The sequence below is a fragment of the Ictalurus punctatus genome, chromosome 15, assembly GCF_001660625.3.
Source record: "Ictalurus punctatus breed USDA103 chromosome 15, Coco_2.0, whole genome shotgun sequence".
Lineage (NCBI taxonomy): Eukaryota > Metazoa > Chordata > Actinopteri > Siluriformes > Ictaluridae > Ictalurus > Ictalurus punctatus.
Genome location: NC_030430.2, coordinates 16,450,783 through 16,470,251, shown reverse-complemented (window position 1 = coordinate 16,470,251; position 19,469 = coordinate 16,450,783). Strand labels below are relative to the sequence as shown.

Below are 19,469 nucleotides of genomic sequence, written 5' to 3'. Positions count from 1 at the left end.
AGAATGTATTACAGATATCTATGAATATGTAATAAGACAAGAGTGGTGCAGTAAAGCCTGGCATAAAGTGGAAGTTTTTTTTCCCTCTTATGCCACAGCAACTTACCAACACTAAAAAATTTTTTTTTTTCCCCTGTATTAAATAACGAGTTTTACTTTTAACAGCTGTGAACTGGGCTGATTCCTTTTATAACTTGTACATAAAGTTACTGCTGCTATAATCAGTCCTGTACCAGTCTCATCTCTCTCTTGAAATTAATGAGTGGAGGAAAAAATGCAGCTTATGCTACCAAGAAAAATTTAAAGCACAAAGTCATGTCGGATCTCCCTCAATGCAGAGTCTTCCCATCATACAAATCCCTATGAATTAGCCATTACTACTGATGTGCTATTATAGAAAATTAACACCTTCTGACTAATTATAATAAAGAATTTGACTGTGCTGTTTTAAAAACTGATAACCAATGACAGCTGAATCTGCCCGGTTTGTTTTGATCTACATTAATTTGTTTAGGATAAATTCTGTGGGATCCCAGGAGTCAGGACCATGAGAATAATCTAAAAGTGTGTGTTTTTTAATACTGGGCAAACCAGAGCGTGTGGTTTAATAATTGATTAAAAAATCTAAAAAAGCCTGAAAATCAATCAATGTTAAATGAATTTATTTAAAACATACAAAAAGAAAAACTTTAATCTTCATCTTCTTCATCCTCCTCGTCCTGATTGATCTGGAAGTAGCGAAGTTCATAGCTCTCCTTCGTATTAGCCACAACACGCAGCCAGTCTCTGAGGTTGTTCTTCTTCAAATACTTCTTAGTAAGATACTTCAAGTACCTGAAGATATAAGAAAAGTATTACAATGAAGTGTAAAATGAAATTACACATGGAGATGCAATCATTTCCAGATAGATTACAATTCAGCAGGGGGGGAAAAAGTACTGAAACCTTTTGGAGAAGGGAACCTCAGAAGAAACTGTGATCTTGCTTTTGCTCCTCTCAATAGCTATGACTCCACCGCCGAGGTTTCCTGCTTTGCCGTTCACTTTGATGCGCTCCTGAAGGAACTGCTCCTATGAACCCATGCACACACACACAACAACATCAAACTTTAACCATAAGAAATTCCAGAATTGCTAAAGGGTGGATTGTATGACTCAAGAAGAATCGTAGACAGGAGTGATCATGGTCCTGTGCCCATCCTTTGTGCTGGAGTTTTAATTATTTTGTATTGACACACCTGTTTCCCAGGGATAGATATCAAAAGATGAACATTTTGTATAAATACATACATTATATATATATATATATATATATATAAAACCCTGCTAGTAGTGGTGTTCTCCCAGCCACATGACTGCACCAAACTTGAGCACTGACCCAAATTGTGTGTGTGCAGAGTAATGAAAGCACAAGAATTCATCTGAGGCTTTTAAACCCCTGTTTCCTACCGGCACGGTTTGCACTTACTTACTGTTCACTTTAGAATGATTTCAATATTTCCTAGTGAGTCGAGCAATTTGGATACAGGAGTCAGCTGTACATCACTGCTCTTACATTTGTCAACACTGACCTTTTTTTAAAAAAAATTACAGAATACCACACTGCACTTTTATCCATATATGTTGTGAAACAAGTTAGTTCCTGTTATCACTTGCATTATAACAGCTATAAACAAGTCATTCCCTCACCAGCATCTCTCAGAGACTAAAGAATTTACTGAGAACCTGCAAAGACCTTCCATCTCCATCCTGAAGACCATCTAATGTTAGAAAACTTAAAGGAAGAGCTTTATCTTTGATTTGGCAAAGCGCTGACACTGGAGACTTCTTCCATAAATGTATTTACACTGAAATCCTCACCCTATCAACAATGATGCTGCAATTGAAATTATGAGCACCTGAAAGTGTTTTTGACGTTGGATGAGTGTAAATCTATTGTACGAGACCCTTAAAACAAAATTAGGCACTTTTCAAAACCATACTAGATACACTTTAATACACAGTGGATATAGAACGTCTACACACCCTTGTTAAAACGGCAGGTTTTTGTGAATTAAAGAATAAAACTAAGCTCAATCATGTCAGATCTTTTCCCACCTTTAATGTAAAACTGCAAAATCTAATGAAAAAAAAATATTTGAAACTGTTTTAGGGGGGAAAAAAGGAAAATAAAAACGTACAATAACCTGGTTGTAAAAGTGTGCATACCCCTAAACTAATGCTTTGTTGAAGCACCTTTTGATTTTATTAAACAACTCAGTCTTCTTTGGGTAAGAGTTTATCAGTATGGCACATTTTGACTTGGCAATATTTTCCCACTCTTTCTTGAAAAAACACTGTAGATTCATCATATCTTCTGTGCACAGCCAGCTTCAGGGCACATTACAGATTTTTAGTTGGATTCAGATGTGGTCATTCAAAAACATTGATCTTTTGGTTATGCCAATCCTTTGTTGATTTGAATGTATGCTTTACGTCATTGTCATGCTGAAAGGTGAAATTCCTTTTCATCTTCAGCTTACTAGCAGACACCTGAAGGTTTTTCACTAAAACCGCTGGACTGCACTCACACTGCTCTTGATGTTCCAGGCCTGACCACACTTACTTTATTACGATGCGACTTTTTGTCTTGAAGAAAACAGGAAGAAAATTGCTCTTGTACAGCACAAAAGGAGTGAATCGTAAAGTTACTGATCTTAAAACATGAGCTATTTGCGGACCATGGCTTCAGCAGTCAGATGAAATCAAGATGATGTGAAGAACAGCCTAAAGACACTCACTCACACACACACTTTAATTATATTCTGCTGAAATGAACGAAATGGCTCGAAAAAAGATTAGTTCATTTTGCTGAAAGAGATTCAAAGATCCGAGTCAGTAGAAGTATCCGAACTTCCCAGTAATATATATATATATATATATATATATATATATATATATATATGTATATATCACGTGCGTATGATGTCTTGTGCCATCAACTGGGAAACGGCTTATACGTCAAGTTAATAAAAGCCCGCTAGTGTTCCATTTGAGACAATGTTACCTTTCTAAAATTCATACAACAGACTGTAGAGTATATAGTGCATAGTGTAAGTGTACAGTACTTCATTTGGGACACAACTTTAGGATTTACTCTGTGATGCGTTTTCGGAATAGAAGTAACATAAGTAAATGTACCCCGTGCCGCGCGTAGACCAACCAATCAATAATGAGAATCACTGACAACGATTTTCATAATCGATTAGTTGTTGCAGCTCTATACGCATGTATGCATAACGGACCATTTTGAGGCATGACATGAGCAGTACATGCACAACAGATAAACAAGGTGCGCAGGTGGTGAGCCCACAAGAGGACGGTCCCATGTAGCTCGTTCAGGTTGTGCTCGGCCCAGCCCCATGGGTAAGGTCCCGACCACCAGGCACTTGCTGACGAGACACCCCCCCAACACACACACACACACACACACAGGCCTGGCTCCAGGACAGGGCCATGGTTTCCCTATTCCAGGTGAGGTATCTGGGTTTTATCGGTCATAAGGATCTCTGACTCACTCTTAAACTGGGTTCACACTGTACGATTTTGGGCATGATTTGGTCGTCCGAGACACATTTGGAGAATCCCAAAAGATTCCTATAATCCGGCCATTTTGATCTAATTTTTCCTCTGATTAAATTATGGCGGTGTCAGAAGATTTGAGGCACAGTCCTGTACTGTGGCTTCTCCTACTCTGTACCAATCTTCTTGCGTGGGTCCGTTTTTTGTGTCTTGACTGTCATATAGTCTGACGTTAATGACAACTGAGATCCTACAGTGTGACATGGCTTACAGCAGGTATCATGTTCATACAGTCTGACAAGCAACAGTCGCAAAGGACTATTAAAAAAAAAAAAATCGCAGTGTGAACCCGACTTTAGTCTGGCTCCTCACCTAGAACCAGCTCGCCTTGGGAGTCTCTGCCAGGGGCTATTCGCACGACAACAGAGCCCCTAGGATCAGTGGGGCACACAAACCCCTCCACCACAATAAGGTGGTGATAAGGCCTTAGAGACAGAGTGAGGAGATCGGATGGAGCTCAAAGTAGAGTCGCTGCTCCTCTGCATCAAAAGAAATCAGCTGATGTGTTTGGAGCATCTAGCTAGGATGAATCCTGGACAGCTCCATGGGGAGGTGTTTCAGGCATGTCCAACGGGGAGAAGACCCCAAGGTAGACCAAGGACTAGGACAAGGATGTGAGAAGACATACCGTGATTGGGATGAACTGCGCCATATTTAGACAAGGTTATGACACCATGAAGATTTCAAACCATAACACCTGTACACATAAGTGAAAACTCTGCAGCAGAAGAAGAAGAAAGAAAAAACAGCTTACAAAGTTGGCCGCATCCATGATGCCATCCTCAACAGGGTGCGTACAGTCCAGAGTGAACTTCAACACTTGCTTCTTTTTCTTGCCACCTTTGCTAGGCACAGCTTGCCTCCTCTGTAATAAAATAAAAAAGTATTTTAAAAAGAGAGAGAGAGAGAGAGAGAGAGAGAGAGAGAGAGAGAGAGAGAGAATAACACAATAAATCCTGCTGTCAATGGATGCAAGCTGATACTGGTCTATTTCTATATAGTCCCTAAACAACAATTCCATTTTATCATAACCACGTCTGACTAAAAAAAGTCTTTGTTTATTGGCAACATGTGAACAGACCTAGCTCTTAGCTAAATAGCTTGTGTTAAGCGGTTAGCTTAGCTTCATTCACGACGCCCCCGCAAATTAGCAAATGAAAACAAAACTGGCTTTAGAAAATGTCATATCAGTTTATAATATGGTAGAGACATATCAAACAGAGCAGTCAGTGCTAATACAACAACACAGAGCGGAGATAAGACATGTACATTTCAAACTGAATTTTCAAACTGATCACTCACCAGCGGCGCCATGACGAAAAATTTGTGTGAGAGGAAGAACACCGACTGCGCATGCGGGCTGTAGTCTCTAATGGAGCGCAGACGCAGTCGATACATCGATATAGCAGTGTTTGACATTTGACAGCAAAAGTTTGCACCCCCTCCATAACTTCTGAATTAATAATAATAATAATAATAATAATAATAATAATAATAATAATAATAATTATTATTATTATTATTATTATTATTATTATTATTATAAATGAAATGTGAGTGCATATTATATTTACATATTTTTTTAATATCATGGTTTTTTAAATAAAATGGAAAAAACAATAACAAGACTAAAATGAAAGTATAATACAAAGAAAAATGCATATATACATATTATTTTGTATATTTTATATCTCATTTAGTTTAGCACTTAGTTGTATTTGCACTTAGGTGCAATTAATACTACTGCCAGGACTGGTCATGTTAATTATAATCATCTCAGTAATTTTATTATAAACATTTCAACAGCACAATGTCAAAACAAATCTACAGTTTTGAACTTGGATCATTGTTACTAATATCTTTTATTCACATACTGTAACACTTAAGTTAGGTCTAGTTCTTCAGAGAATGTTCAGTGTGGCAGTCACCTGCATACTGTTTATAATTCCTGATGGGTCTATGTATGTAAAGTGAATATATTTGGACATGGAGGTATTTTGAAACATGGTATATTATACCTGCTTTCTTTTGAGTTTACTTTAGTCCATCAGCTAGCTTTAGAATACTTACAAGTGTTTAAATCAGATATTTACATTTACAATCTGGCAGGGTCTTATTTTAGAATACTTTTATCACTGGATTATTCACTGACCCAGATGAAAAAAGCCAATATAATAAAAGACATGCTATTTTTGTCAGTCACTGATAAGCAAGGGTATCTGGAATCTGGGGTGGGATATTTGAGCATTAACAAACCACCCCCACATTCCCTGGTTCTCCTGACGTCAAGGCCAGCACTCTATCTAGGCAGACTGACAAACCCTCTGCATGTCTTTCATTCCAGTCACAGACAGCAGCTAGGACAACAGCAAGGTGAATGAATGTCTCTGTGTTGGTTTTATTTCTCATTGTTACATGTGCCACTTTTCATGTGACATTTTGCCTGCCATGTTTTGTATGTTATTTATTTTTTTGCTTTTTATACTCTTAGAATAAAAGCTTCCATTCATCACTCTACAGGGTTCTTTGGTTTGTCCATCTGGGAGAACACTATAGTTTCTATGTAGAAGCTAGAAAGGGTTGTCCTTTCAGAAAACATTCCAGGTAGAACCTCTTTCAATAGCTAGAAATGTTAACCATCCTAAGAACCCTTGAATATTTTCCATGAGTGTGTCTTAGCTCATTATTGGACTTCACGTTTCAAGAACCAGTGATCTTTTATTTCTAATTTGATAAGTCTAGGCACTGTTTTAGTATAGGAAACATCAGTTCCTTCCTGAGGTTCTGTGAAGAGATGAAGAGCTTGTCTGTCTTTGCAGATGTCTGGAGGAATCTTCTCTCCTTTGGATAAACTTTTCGACCCAGACAGTGCAAACTGTCACCCCTTGGTATGCCACTTGTGCCGGGAACAGTATGAGCATCCGTGCCTATTGGACTGTTACCACACTTTCTGTGCCAGCTGCCTGCGCGGTAGAGCTGTGGACAGCCGGCTCACTTGCCCCTTCTGTGGGTAAGAGCATGTTAATGCAACTACAAACAAAAGAACTCTAATATCCTTATTTTGCGTAATACCACAGCACTGCTGAATGTATATATATATGTATATATATATATATATATATATATATATATATATATATATATATATATATATATATATATATATATTTATATGTGTGTGTGTGTGTGTGTGTGTGTGTGTGTGTGTGTGTGTGTGTAATTGTTCATATGGTGAAGTTTTCTGTGAGGATGTGATTATTAGCATTTTTGGAAGGGGTCTCCAGTGTCAGTGCTTTGAAACATTCAAAGATAAAGCTGTAACTGACACAGGAAAGTCTTCAGGATGGATGCCTTTGCCTTTTCTTGATCAAGTTGGATTTTTGTCTTTTAAAAAATGACAACTCTTTTTAGTTACTATAAATGTAAGTAATAGCAGGAACTATAATTATTCAAGGACACTACATTAAACATAAAATAATGAAAATACATTGTATCATAAACAATTAAAACATATATAATTCTTGGCAAACCGCTGTGATATAAGTGGAATATACTATTTCCTGTCATTGGTTATTATCCTATAACAACACACCTAGTAGTGTTTTATTCCTTACATAGTCTGTGTTGTAATAACACGATTCTAGTTTAGGGCTGTAAATAGCAGGAATGATAAATTAGTACAATTCAATTGTAATGTGCAGTGTGTTACATTTGAACAGCTTGGCATCATGTTCGCAGCTCAGAATGACATGCATTCATTCAGTTCCCCAATGCCAGGGCATACCAGAGGCAGCAATCAACAGCTGCAGTATAAAACCTGCCCTTGTTTTAGTCTGGATAGAAATACACACGGCATACTTCAGTAAGGCCACTGCGGCGTCAGACAATCACTGGGCATGTACCCTTATCTTGTGCTGTGTATGATTAGAGACAGCTACACTTTCTCTGTCCTGTCATTTCTCCTTGTGTGGAAAAGCAAGTCATGCGACAGCTAACTTCTACAGAATATTTATGGATATCAAATATAAGGAAATACATCAAAAAAGGGAAAACCATCATGGTTAAATTAACATGTTTATGTAAGTATGAGTTTAGAAGTGCTTGCATAGCCTGTATACATTGCTATTAAATTGGTAATAGTAGTAGAAATATGAAGAACACTGGTTTATATTCAGAACTATGTAAACCTTTAATAATTGTTCAGAGATCAAGGAAATCCTGCCCTACACTAATGACTGTTTTTTGTATTTTTACAAACACTGTTTTATCCAGGAATTCAGCACAATGATATTTCTATCCTTGTTACTATGATGACAAGAGAAAGGGCGTGGTAGATACTGTATATAGCAGATGTATGAACAATGTAGAATTTAAAAAAAGACCTTTCTAACTTTCTAAAATGGAACAGAAACAGCATGTGAGATGTGCTTTCCTTTCCTCTGTGCCTTTCAGCCACCAGTCTATTGTGAAAGGGGTGAATGCACTCCCTCCAGAGGACCGCCTGCTGAAGTTCTTGGTGGATAATTCTGCGGACAGTGAGGAAGCCGTGCAGTGTGCCAACTGTGACTGGGAGTGCAAGAAACAGGTCTTATACCATATTTTGTTGACGCACAAGAATTAAGATTCATATTGATACAATGGCTTTAAACTGATTGTAATTGCATGGGTAAAAAAGTCTTCATAATCTCCAGTTAACTAACCTCCAAAACTTTAGGTTGTTGAATGTAAGATTTGGGGATTTAGGGCTTTGAAGTGGTTAAAAAAATAAGATACTTCTGAAAAATCATTTCCTTAATGTTAATCAGGTAGATATATAATGTAATCTAATATAGGCTACTATATAATTATATATTTAGATTGTCAGTGCAGATCATCTTTTAGGATTGTTCCACTATTTGCAAGTCAATACACATTTAATGCTAATTTAAGCCTGTGTCCCCAAAGTCTGGTTTACTAACATATTAAAGGGTGTCCCATGGGGACACCATGGGGGACTATGCATGCCAGCACCATGTCGGTTATGCCTTCATCAGTGGATGTTCGTGGACATGTATTTCTCAGCTGGTCAGCAACACTTTCAGTCTTTTTGAATTTGTTCAGGAGTTTGGCAACAGTGTCGTGTGTGATGTGCTTGCCATGTTTCCCGTTAAAGTCCATCGCAACCTTACGACAGCTTCCTGATCCAGTCATGAGAATAAATTCTTCTTTTGTCAAAGCCATTCTTAAAGGCTATCTGGGGAAAAATATAAACTAACTATGAAAAAGTTTGGAAGACACTTTGCTAAAAAGTGTGAATTTCCCCTATTTATGGATACTTTTGGGACACCCTGTATTTAGTATGCAGTATTATATGGTTTAGGACGTAGACCAAGTAAATGAAACTAAGAGTAATCACATGCAGCTGTTTTCTCAGTATTACAAAAAAAACAAGCATTGTGTACTTAAAAACCTCTCCCCTGCAAGAAGTGCTTGTCTTTTAGCTAGTGAGAAAATATCATTAAATTTATATTATTGTGTGTGGAATATACCAATCTCTCACTGGTCTGTCCATGTATCACCTACCTTTAGTTAATGTTGCATTTAAATTGTGGCCATTCAACACAGCTAAATGTTGGATTAACACCTATGTACACAAGGTCAACAGAGCAACCTAACTGACCTGCTCATGTTAGCTAGCTAGCTAAAAAGCAGTGTAGAGAACAACTCTACTCTTTTTTTTTTTTTTAAACTTTATCTGTGTATTGATATTTCAATTTCACTTGTGCTCCCCACTTTGTGTTTTAGTTAACTAGCTAATGAGTTTGAATTATAGTGTGAATTACCATAACAGCAACTCAGGAGCACCATGTTTTTAACATCATGGATTTCTTTCCCTATTTTCAACAAAGAAACACAGAGCTACAGTTGCAAACAATATTATTAGACTCCCATTGTGAATCAGGTTTATTGTCAAAATATACAGACTTTCAGCTGTTTGCAATGAACAAATCAAACTAAAGCAAGTGAAATAGCAACACAACCAATGCTTCAAGTGGTTTCCCCAAATTCAACTGAAAATGCAACTAATAATCATTTCTCAATCAGTTTCAAATTCATTCAATCCCCTGAACAGAATCCCTCACAACAGCACAAATATGCAAAACAGGTGTTGTCTCAAGCACACTTGATGCAACTAATCAAGGGCTTCATTACTTGCAGCAGGTGTGCTTGCGCTGGAACACGTGAAATACCTGAACTGGCTAGGGGCAGAAAATTCACGAAAAACCTGGACGGGGCAGAAAGAAGAAGCTATCAACGGCTGCAACCAGATTTCTGAGAAGGCAGGTTGTGAAAAACCCTCGAGTGACTGCAAAAGACCTGCAGAAGGACTTGGTGGCAACAGGCACTGAGGTTTCAGTGAGCACAGTATGGTGTGTACTTAAGGCAGAAGGTTTCCATGCCAGAGCTCCAAGACATAAACCACTACTGACCCAAAAGCACAAGAAAATCAGCTCAAAATCATATAAATAAGCCACAGAAGTTTTGGGATTCTGTTCTGTGGAACCTTTTGGCACAATGGATCAGTAGTATATCTGGAGGAAGAAGAATGAAGAAACAACAATCTGTCAACAGTCAATCATGGTGGTGGCTCAGTGATGCTCTGGGGCTGCTTTGCATCCTCTGGCATTTCAAACCTGCAGCATGTGGAAGACAAGATGGATTCACTGAAGTATCAGGAAATCCTAGGAGAAAAAGTCATGTGGTCTGTGAGGAAGCTGAAGCTTGGGCATCATTGGACCTTCCAACAGGACAATGATCCCAAGCATACCTCAAATTCCACCAAGGCTTGGTTGCAGAAGAAGTCCTGGAAGATTCTACAAGGGCATCACATCAAAAATCTCTGGAGGGATTTGTAGAAGGCGGTTGCAGAACGCAAACCCAAGAATATTACTGAACTGGAGGCCATAGCTCATGAGAAATGGGCTAAGATTCCTGAGGAACGCTGCCAGAAGCTATGCATCTCTTTTGCAGCAAGTCATAACAGCAAAAGGGTGCTCTACTAAGTACTAAAGATGCTTGCCATGAAGAGGTTGAATTATTTGGAAACTGTAGAAGTCATTCTAAGTTGGATTTTCAGTTAAATTTGGGGAAACCACTTGAAGCATTCATTGTGTTGAACTATTTCAATTCCTTTTGTTTGATTTGCTAATTGCAAACAGATGAAAGTCTGTAAATTTTGACAATAAACCTGATTTGCAATGGGGGTTTATAATTTTGATTACAACCGTAAGTATTGTATATATTTCCAGGATGTGGATGCAATGTATTATTGCAACACTTGCAACCAGCCCCTGTGTGGAAACTGCAGAGAAGCCACCCACAAGGCCAAGATGTTCTCGCGCCATGAAATTGTTTCCCTGGCCAAGCGCACCAAGGAAGCCCACAAAAAGTGTGGTATGCATTGTGTCTGATTTAATGTTTAACAAATCATGGGGGAAAACGTTGGTGAAATTGTCTGTTTTGACATCACTATCAATTGTGTTACTCCTGAGGCTCTGTTTGTATACAGCCCTCCATGAAGAACTATACATCATGTTCTCTACGGAGAAGAAGTCTATGCTTTGCATCAACTGTTTCAGAGACATGCCAGTGTGAGTGTAGCTTCTCTCACTTACAGGAGTTCGATCAATTTTTTTTTTTTTAATCAAACTGTTCTGTGATTTATTTTTTTTACAGGGAGAGCAGAGCGCACTGCATTGATATTGAGACAGCCTATATGCAAGGCTGTGAAAAACTGGACCAAGCCGTTTTAGTAAAGATCCTGAAATCTTTACTCTATACATAGGATTCAGACATTGCAAGGTGACATATACTGTACAAAAACCTGTCATATCTTCTTTAAGGCTGTGAAGGAGCTCCAGACATCAGCAAGAGAAGCCATTGTCCTACTGAAAGCTATGATTGGAGAAGTCAGGGCGAATGTGGATGAGGAGGAGAGTGCAATTTGTACCCTTTTTAACAGCATGCAGGTAATACATGGTTCAATTTTACATTAATAAAAATTGTTAGCAAATGAGCAGTGATTAAAGACAAGATGCAAGTGCTCAAACTCTGCGTGCTGTTTATTTATAGCGGAGTTAAATCACAAGCAGGAAGCAACAATAATCTATAATTCAAAAACAAAAATATAAGCAAGGTCAAAACTAGGAAAGCCTTAATCACAGAACAAGGCTTGGTAAAACACATTTACAAAGAACAAGACTTTGTGACAAAAAGGAACATGAAGGTACATACTGTGACGACCAAATAATCAAGGGATTTTCCTAGAACAGGTGCACAGATTAGGTAACAGACCAATGAAGGGACAAGGGCAGAATACCAGATCAATACACAAGCACATGGCATTGTAAACAAAAGCACAGGGAGTCAAAACAAAACATGAGCACAGCACTTGTCACTCTTTAAACTTGCACACTCACACAAACATTGGTAGGCAGCTTCAGGAACATCTTCTTGAGATCTGTCTAAACAAAAGTTATCAAAGGAACTCTGATATTCAAAACCATTCTCCCATAATGGACTGGCAAATGTGTGAAACTACAAATCTTTTTTGAATCCCTTTGTCTATAGTTATGGCTCTGCTTTACTGTGATTGCTTATGCAACAACCGTAGCACATCAGTGAATGTGTGGCTCACAGACTGGGTGCTTGGCCCTAAAAATGCTACAGGCAGCTTAAATTCTGCTTTATTCTTTATCTAATTTATGTGAATTTATGTCATTTAAATAAACATTAGTTAATGAAGGTGTATTTGAGTACAATTTACACAAACATCAGTTAATACATGTGTTAACTTACTTTTGTTTGAATTACTTCTGGTTTATTAAAGCTTATGTTTATGCATTTTTATGTTAATGCAGTAATGCAGCTAATGCAGTAAATATTGTTAGTTTAGTGTACCTTAATGTAAAGAAAAAAATCATACTTTTGCTACAAGTTGGTGTTGTAAAATTTAGATTTTATAAATGGTATTCTGCACTTGTGTCTTTCAGGAAAAACTAGCAGAGAGAAAGAAGATACTGCTCAAGGCAGCTCAAAGGTTAGTGTCTTATAACCCGATGTTATAAAATACAATCAAATGTAATATTCTTTTGTTCTGAGGAACACATCATATCTCCATCAGCTATATAAAGCCCAATCAAATCCACAGAGAGATTTGAGGCAGTAGCAAGATATTATGGATCTTATTACAATCTAAAAATATCTCAGTGATATTGCTGCCTGACATCTCACTCTGCTTCTGTTCAAGAGATAATTATAGTACTTTGTTTCTATATTCCTAATTTTCTGTATCATGGCACCTTGAAATTCAGTATAGTCTTAAAGTATTTTATTCCTCTGTTGTACCACAGCAATTACTTTCTCTTCCTTCAGGTTAGTGACATAAAAATGGTGCTTGTCATGTTAACCTTTTGATTGCTCTAGTCTGAGAAGTTACAAAATGACTCTGACATTGGAATGTCTTTCCAAAATGCTAAATAAATGTCCCCATATCAACAACTGCACACTTTTAAAAAATCTATTTATCTAGACCATCAACGATTCAAGTCATTTGTAAATGACTTGTTGCTGTAGAAATGATAATGCATTAGAACGAGTGAATTAACTACTGTCTGAGCCATGCTATTATAGAAATTTAATCATCACCTCCGGATGCATCATAATTAAGAATTTTTCATTATGAATGAATATTGAATCATTTTGCAGCCAGCATGAGGAAAAGGAACGAGCTTTTAAAGAGCAGCTGTCACACCTGGCTGCACTGCTGCCAACTCTCCAGGTCAGAGCTTTACCTGTTGTCTCTCTGCCTGTCTGTCTATCTGATTCAGTCTATCTGATACAGTCATTTCTTCTGCAGGTCCATCTGGTTACATGCTCTGCTTTCCTTAGTTCAGCAAATAAGTTTGAGTTTCTAGACATGGGTTATGTAAGTAGACTTTTTTTCCCCTCAGGAAACTCACATTTAAAAAGCTACATGGTTATAGGCAGGAGTGGAAAAGTACACAAAGTGTATGTACTATGTTGTAGGAACTAAAAGTTATATGAGTTCAAATGTGTAAAGGTCAAATGTGTCCATACTTACATGTGCTACTGTACTCAAGTATTTAAAAGTAATTGATTCTATTTTATGCAATTCAGTTTGGGTTTGTGGCAGCATTCAAGTTTATACTTTTTCAAATGCCTACTAAATTAAATGTTATTTTTTTTTAAAAATCCAACCACATCAACTCACTTATTTAAATTCATACTTATTTTTCATGACATCAGGTTCATTTTCTTTCATCATACAAGAATGCTATTTATTATGAAGGCCAGGTGAGACCGATAATCAGTACTTGTACAAAAATGATAGTTATACCACACAAAAATTGTCTTGGATTTGATTGGAAGCTTCAAAAATTGTTCATCAATAAATTTAAATTTCACAGAAGCAGAAATTAGTATAATTGCTAACCAGGCAAAAGAAAAAAATATATTAGTCATGATCTCTTATTCTATTTGTAAGTACATTGAAAAAAAATCTCAGCAAGTGAAAATATCTGGACTATTGACCTATATGAACTGATATAATATTTCTTATTATGAGATTATTATAAATGGAATATACAATTCTTCAGCCTGTTTTTTTATGCTTTTACCCATTTCAAGCTTTACATTTTCATGTTTTAATGGCAGATAACTTTAGCAATTATCTGGCACTAAAACAAGACTATTTCAAGCTTGAATTAGTAGATGTCTAGAAATAGGTTGAATAAGCTTATGTTTTGTTTAGCGTAATCTTATAATAGAAAAAAACTAGATAAATATAACTATATTCAAGATAGTTTTACTTTCTAAGATGTTATTTTTGTAGTGTATTTGCAAGGTCTAAATGAATAAGCATATGAATATCAATAATGAAACAGGCACCTCAAATTAAAAAAGGCTTTATTAAAATGTGTTTGGTGTAGAGAGTCTCGTATAAAAATCTTTCATTGTGGTTTTCTCACCTCACTTAGCAACTGATGGAGAGGTTAAAGAAGATTGTAAAGCTGCCTCACAGACTGAGACCATCTCAGAGCAGTAAGGTAAAAACAGGCTGCACATTTAGCGTGTGTTCTTTACTGTCATCACCTTTCTCATGGAGTGTCTTTTTACACAGATAAACACGGAGTATCGCTCTGAATTTGCCCGCTGTCTGGAGCCCCTGTTACTTCTGGGTCAACGACGCTCAGTGTCCACGGCAGGCAGCATCTCAGGACTGGGCAATAGCGGTGGACTGTTAGTGTCTCTGTAATGTGTACAGTAGAGGTTCTCAAACTTTTTGCAGTTCAGGACCCCTATAGTCATTGAGCTGTTTATTCCTGAAATTTCCACTGACAAGACACATTAGTTCTATGTGACGTTATTTATAGACTTGTTCTTGAGTTATTGAGACCAGTCAAATAAGTTAACTAATAATCAAAACTCAATAATAAATATAATAACTTTGATAATGATGAGTTGTGATTTCCACCACTGTAACAAAAAAAAAAAATCACAGATGTCCTGGCTATGCTTCATAGACCCCCTGAGCTTGCTAAAGAAAGTGAAAAATGTTGAGTCAACGCTGAATTTCCACATAGCAGATTTTTTGCTCCCTGCAGGCTGCCATCTGTGACCTGTCACTCCCCAACAGGCGGACACATGACACTAGATTCTTCAGTGGTCCGAAAGCCCACTTCTCACCGCTACATCAGCACTAAAGTCCTCCTGGCTGAGGGTGGAGAGAGTCCCTTCATGGAGCACTGCAAAAATTATGAGAACAGCTACAAGGTGCACACAGGATGCTAATAGGCTAGTGATACAGCTTGTAACTGCATCTTTGTTTGTACTTTTGCCTTATTTTCCTCATCCCTCTAAGTAGAATTTGCAGACAGAAATCCAGAAGCTTAAGGACCAGGTGCAGGAGATTCACAGAGACCTGACTAAACATCATTCCCTCATAAAGACAGACACCATGAGCGAGATCCTGGATAGGTCTCTGGAGATGGATGGCGAGATCTCATCAGAATACGCATCTGTCGAGCTAATGAGGGCCATGTTTGAGGAAGTAATTTTCATAAAATGCTTAGCATATTTGTTCTTGAGGTGGATTAGCTTCAACTTAAATAATGAAAACTGAAAGTTCTATTACATTTTCTTCTTAGATCTGGGAGGAGACGTACCAAAGGGTGGCAAATGAGCAAGAAATTTATGAAGGTAAATCAATATAAAGTGCTACTTATAATACATTTTGTAGCCTAAGGTTGATAGCCTGACTAATTTTTTTGTTCCTAGCACAACTTTATGACTTAGTTCAGTTGAAGCAAGAGAACTCTTACCTGACGACTATTGCTCGGCAAATTGGTCCTTACATCCAATCCATAGCAAAGGTGAAGGAACGCTTAGAACCCAGGTCAGCGCTTTTTCTGTCACATCAAGGTTTCAAATCCAATACAGTCCATATAATCTGTCATGCAATTTCCCTGATATGATTTTAAGCAGGCTCAAGGAGCCAAAGGAGCTTAAAGATGACCGCACTGAGACTATGCTGAAAATTTATGAGGACAGCAGCATGGCAGCTGATACCCAGCACAGGCAAGCTCTCATCACAGCTAATCAACTTTTTTCTGTATTGTCTGTTTGGAAGAGGAATATATGATGTAACAACTGTAACATAAAGACAAGACGATTTCTGTCTATGCAAGTTTTAAAAAATACAGAAAAGTTATACTTTCCTACAGAAAAACATTTGCCCTATTAATAGAACATGTGAGTGTGATGCCAAAGCCATCTGTGATGAGGAATCCAAGAAAGCATTGCAATTGGCCCTGCTCTATGGTGTGAAGGATGGCGGTATTGTCTCTCTTGTCAATCAGAGCAACAATAATCATGGGCATCTGTAAGTGCATGTATGCACAAGAGGGCAATTAGCACTTTTCTCCAAGCGTGTGGCCAAAAGTTTGTGGACACCCAACCATCCAGATTTAGTCCCCTTTTTGCTGTTATAATAACATCCACTCTTCTGGGAAGGCTTTCCACTAGATTTTGGAGCATGGCTATGGAGATTTATGCTCATTCAGGCATAAGAGCATTAGTGAGATCAGGCACTGATGTCAGGTGAGGCAAATCAAAAATATATTTGAGTAAGGCCTTTTTTCTGTTTTTTTAATGGTTATTATTTCCTAAATTTTCTAAATATAAAAAGCCTTTTGTATTCTGGGACCCGTATAACTATAAAGAAAAAAATACCACGAACCCCATTCGCAGTCCATACAGGAGTGCGTGGAGTTTTTTTGGGGGGGATTGTTGCAGTCAAAAATGCTTGATTTTTGCTGCGGAGTTTTTTTGTGGAAAACTACTTGAAATGGTGAAATTTCAGTTACACTCAAATGTTTTGCAATGTCTTTCGCAGTGATGTTTGTTAGTAAATGAGATCTTTTAGCTGTAATCATGTTCAATGCACATGAATCGAAGAGGGTTTTGACGGAATGTGCATTGTGATGACGTCACATGACGCACCTTGGCCCAAATCTGCTGTAATTTCGAAAGATTGCAAACAAATATTGCGGAGTTTGCTTGATTTTGCATTAATTCCTGTGATCGCTAAATACTGGAGTGACTGCCCCCTTGTATAGACTGTTTTTATGAACATAATCCAATTGTTCACACAATAGGCTCATTATTTAAGTCTGTACAATAATATTCATATATTGGATATTTATGCAAGTGACCAGCCTAACAGGCTAATAACTGTAAAAACTCAATACTAAATATAATTACTTTGATAATAGTGAGTTGTAATTTTTAGCACTGTAACAAAACTAAAAAAAAAAAAATGTTTTTTAAATCACAGCCCCTGGCTATGCTTCACAGACCTCTTAGAGTCCCCAGACCCCACTTTGAGAACCAAGGGTCTGCATGATGACAATGTAAGAACAAAAAAATAGTTTTCATGGAAATCTAATTGTGTATGAGTACAAGTATTCATTTTCAGTCATGCTCAGGTAATATACTGATAAAGTATAATAAAACATCTGTTATGTTATTATTGTGATGTAGTGAGTAGCTGTTAATGTGGTTTATCTCAACAGCAATGAACTAACATGTACCCATGAAGACTACTGAACTCTGAACCTATCCGACGACTCCAACCTCAAAAGCAAGGACCTGTACAGGCTGAACAAGCAGAAATGCTCAACTGACACAAACCACTATGTCCCTGTTAATCCACAAGCCAGCTGATTAAGCAGACCGACAACTTCCTTGACTAATTGTAGTATTTGAGAATTCAAGACAATAGATAAGGCATTGCTGATGTTTAAAATGCAAGTGATCTGCTTTAGAGTGCACTATTTAAAACAAAGTCGAACATAATATATTAAATATATTATTTCTACACGGTCTTTATATTAAGTGTTTATTTCAGAAGTTTGTAGTAGTTCTGTATGCTCAGTGTCATAATCAGGATTAATTGTACAGTTCCTTCACATTTGTATTTTTGTAATACTTAATTTACTGCAACTTGCCATCCGGCTGTACATGAATGAAACCTTTGAGTCTGACAATTAATAGCAACTGTTACAGCGGCCATTCATTGAAAAGTGCAACAAATGCTACTTCCTGTCTTCCAGTGAAGCTAGTTCATGTTGAAAATGAAGGATGTAAAGATGAATATAAATCGCCCTGGATATGACTGAATGTACATAACCACACAATGCATTATCGGATTTAGTTAAATGGACTGGAAGGATTGGTGAAAATATTGACACAATGATAAAATGAGAACAGAAATAGAAACTGACCAAAATACATGCAATGCATAGAAGTTATAGAACATCAAAAACTCATCCATGTGACAAACTTTGTGTATCCAGTGTGCCCATACATACATCTGTTAGAGTTGGCCACTTCATGCAGAATCCAATTAGCTAGCAGACACTTCTGCCCACTCAACTTATGGTTGAATTTTGCCTGCAGCTCCAAGTTTATTGCCATTAACTTGGCGCACGATGTTTAGGAAAATGTTTATTAGAGATTGTCAGCATTCAGCACTGAGATCTGCATGTGCCCAAAACTGCCTGAACAGTGTTAGGAGCAATCACCAAAAACAAAGTTTAGAAATATCATAATGTGTAAAACTCCTACAGAAACATTTCAAATGTAATAAAATTCCTTTTTGTCCAGCCACATGACAAACGAATACCAAATTCAGACCTGCCATCCCTGAAGAGGAATAATGTGGTCTTAGCTCAGAAAATCTTCAATATTAATCCATTCACAAATCACTTCTCTAAGAAACTGGAGTGTGTGTATATATATATATATATCTTATTTGTTTGCTTTCCTACAGATTTTACCCGATGCTTCTTTTTGTTGGTAAAGCTGCCACTTGCCTGTTTTAGTTAAGATATATACACTGTAAATGTTTACATGCAAAGAAGTCAAAAAGTTCATTTTCTTTCTTCCTATTCTAAGAAAAAGATGTGACATAGAGCAATAAATAAGAAAGTGTGCATGGAAACTTTTCGATTGTCTACATCTTAACCAAAACGAAAAAACTGCAGCTTTTGCTCACCCCCTGGTAGTTAGCGTACAACCCCACATATACATTCACTCCGGTTTCAACTATGACAGGCTTAACAACATCGTTTGAAAAGGTGACTAGTGCTGGAAAGCAAGCAGTGTTTTTAACCACATTCTAATTATCATTACATTATTGTAGAGTTGTTTTTTGGCATTTCATCTTATCTGAGTTTTTACCTAATAAAGATTAAAAATACCATATGTAAAATACTAATTTATTTA

General features: G+C 37.2%; 2 protein-coding genes across 9 annotated transcripts; one reads left to right on the top strand and one right to left on the bottom strand.

The window, feature by feature from the left end:
• Positions 1-645: 645 nt before the first annotated feature.
• Positions 646-5,001, bottom strand: LOC108275886 (60S ribosomal protein L22). Its single transcript, XM_017486960.3, has 4 exons — positions 4,923-5,001; positions 4,375-4,485; positions 946-1,070; positions 646-834 (listed from the first exon to the last, which is right to left on the bottom strand). The coding sequence occupies exons 1-4, from the start codon at positions 4,932-4,934 to the stop codon at positions 690-692; spliced, it is 393 nt and encodes a 130-aa protein (XP_017342449.1). The 5' UTR covers positions 4,935-5,001; the 3' UTR covers positions 646-689.
• An 870-nt stretch (positions 5,002-5,871) lies between these two features.
• Positions 5,872-18,906, top strand: rnf207b (ring finger protein 207b). 8 transcript variants are annotated; one of them, XM_047160587.2, is made up of 20 exons: positions 5,953-5,993; positions 6,141-6,224; positions 6,440-6,630; positions 8,073-8,205; positions 10,910-11,054; positions 11,170-11,251; positions 11,337-11,412; positions 11,504-11,629; positions 12,653-12,699; positions 13,368-13,440; positions 13,519-13,587; positions 14,660-14,728; positions 14,803-14,921; positions 15,287-15,455; positions 15,547-15,732; positions 15,830-15,881; positions 15,960-16,077; positions 16,164-16,259; positions 17,518-17,593; positions 17,756-18,906. In XM_047160587.2, the coding sequence occupies exons 3-20, from the start codon at positions 6,440-6,442 to the stop codon at positions 17,759-17,761; spliced, it is 1,833 nt and encodes a 610-aa protein (XP_047016543.1). In that variant the 5' UTR covers positions 5,953-5,993; positions 6,141-6,224; the 3' UTR covers positions 17,762-18,906. The 8 variants fall into 8 exon arrangements, 6 of the variants coding, with proteins under 6 accessions (XP_017342435.1, XP_047016543.1, XP_053542087.1 ...); XM_053686111.1 differs by having other exon boundaries at positions 5,955-5,993; positions 16,167-16,259; XM_017486946.3 differs by lacking the exon at positions 6,141-6,224 and having other exon boundaries at positions 5,872-5,993.
• The last annotated feature ends 563 nt before the right edge of the window (positions 18,907-19,469 follow it).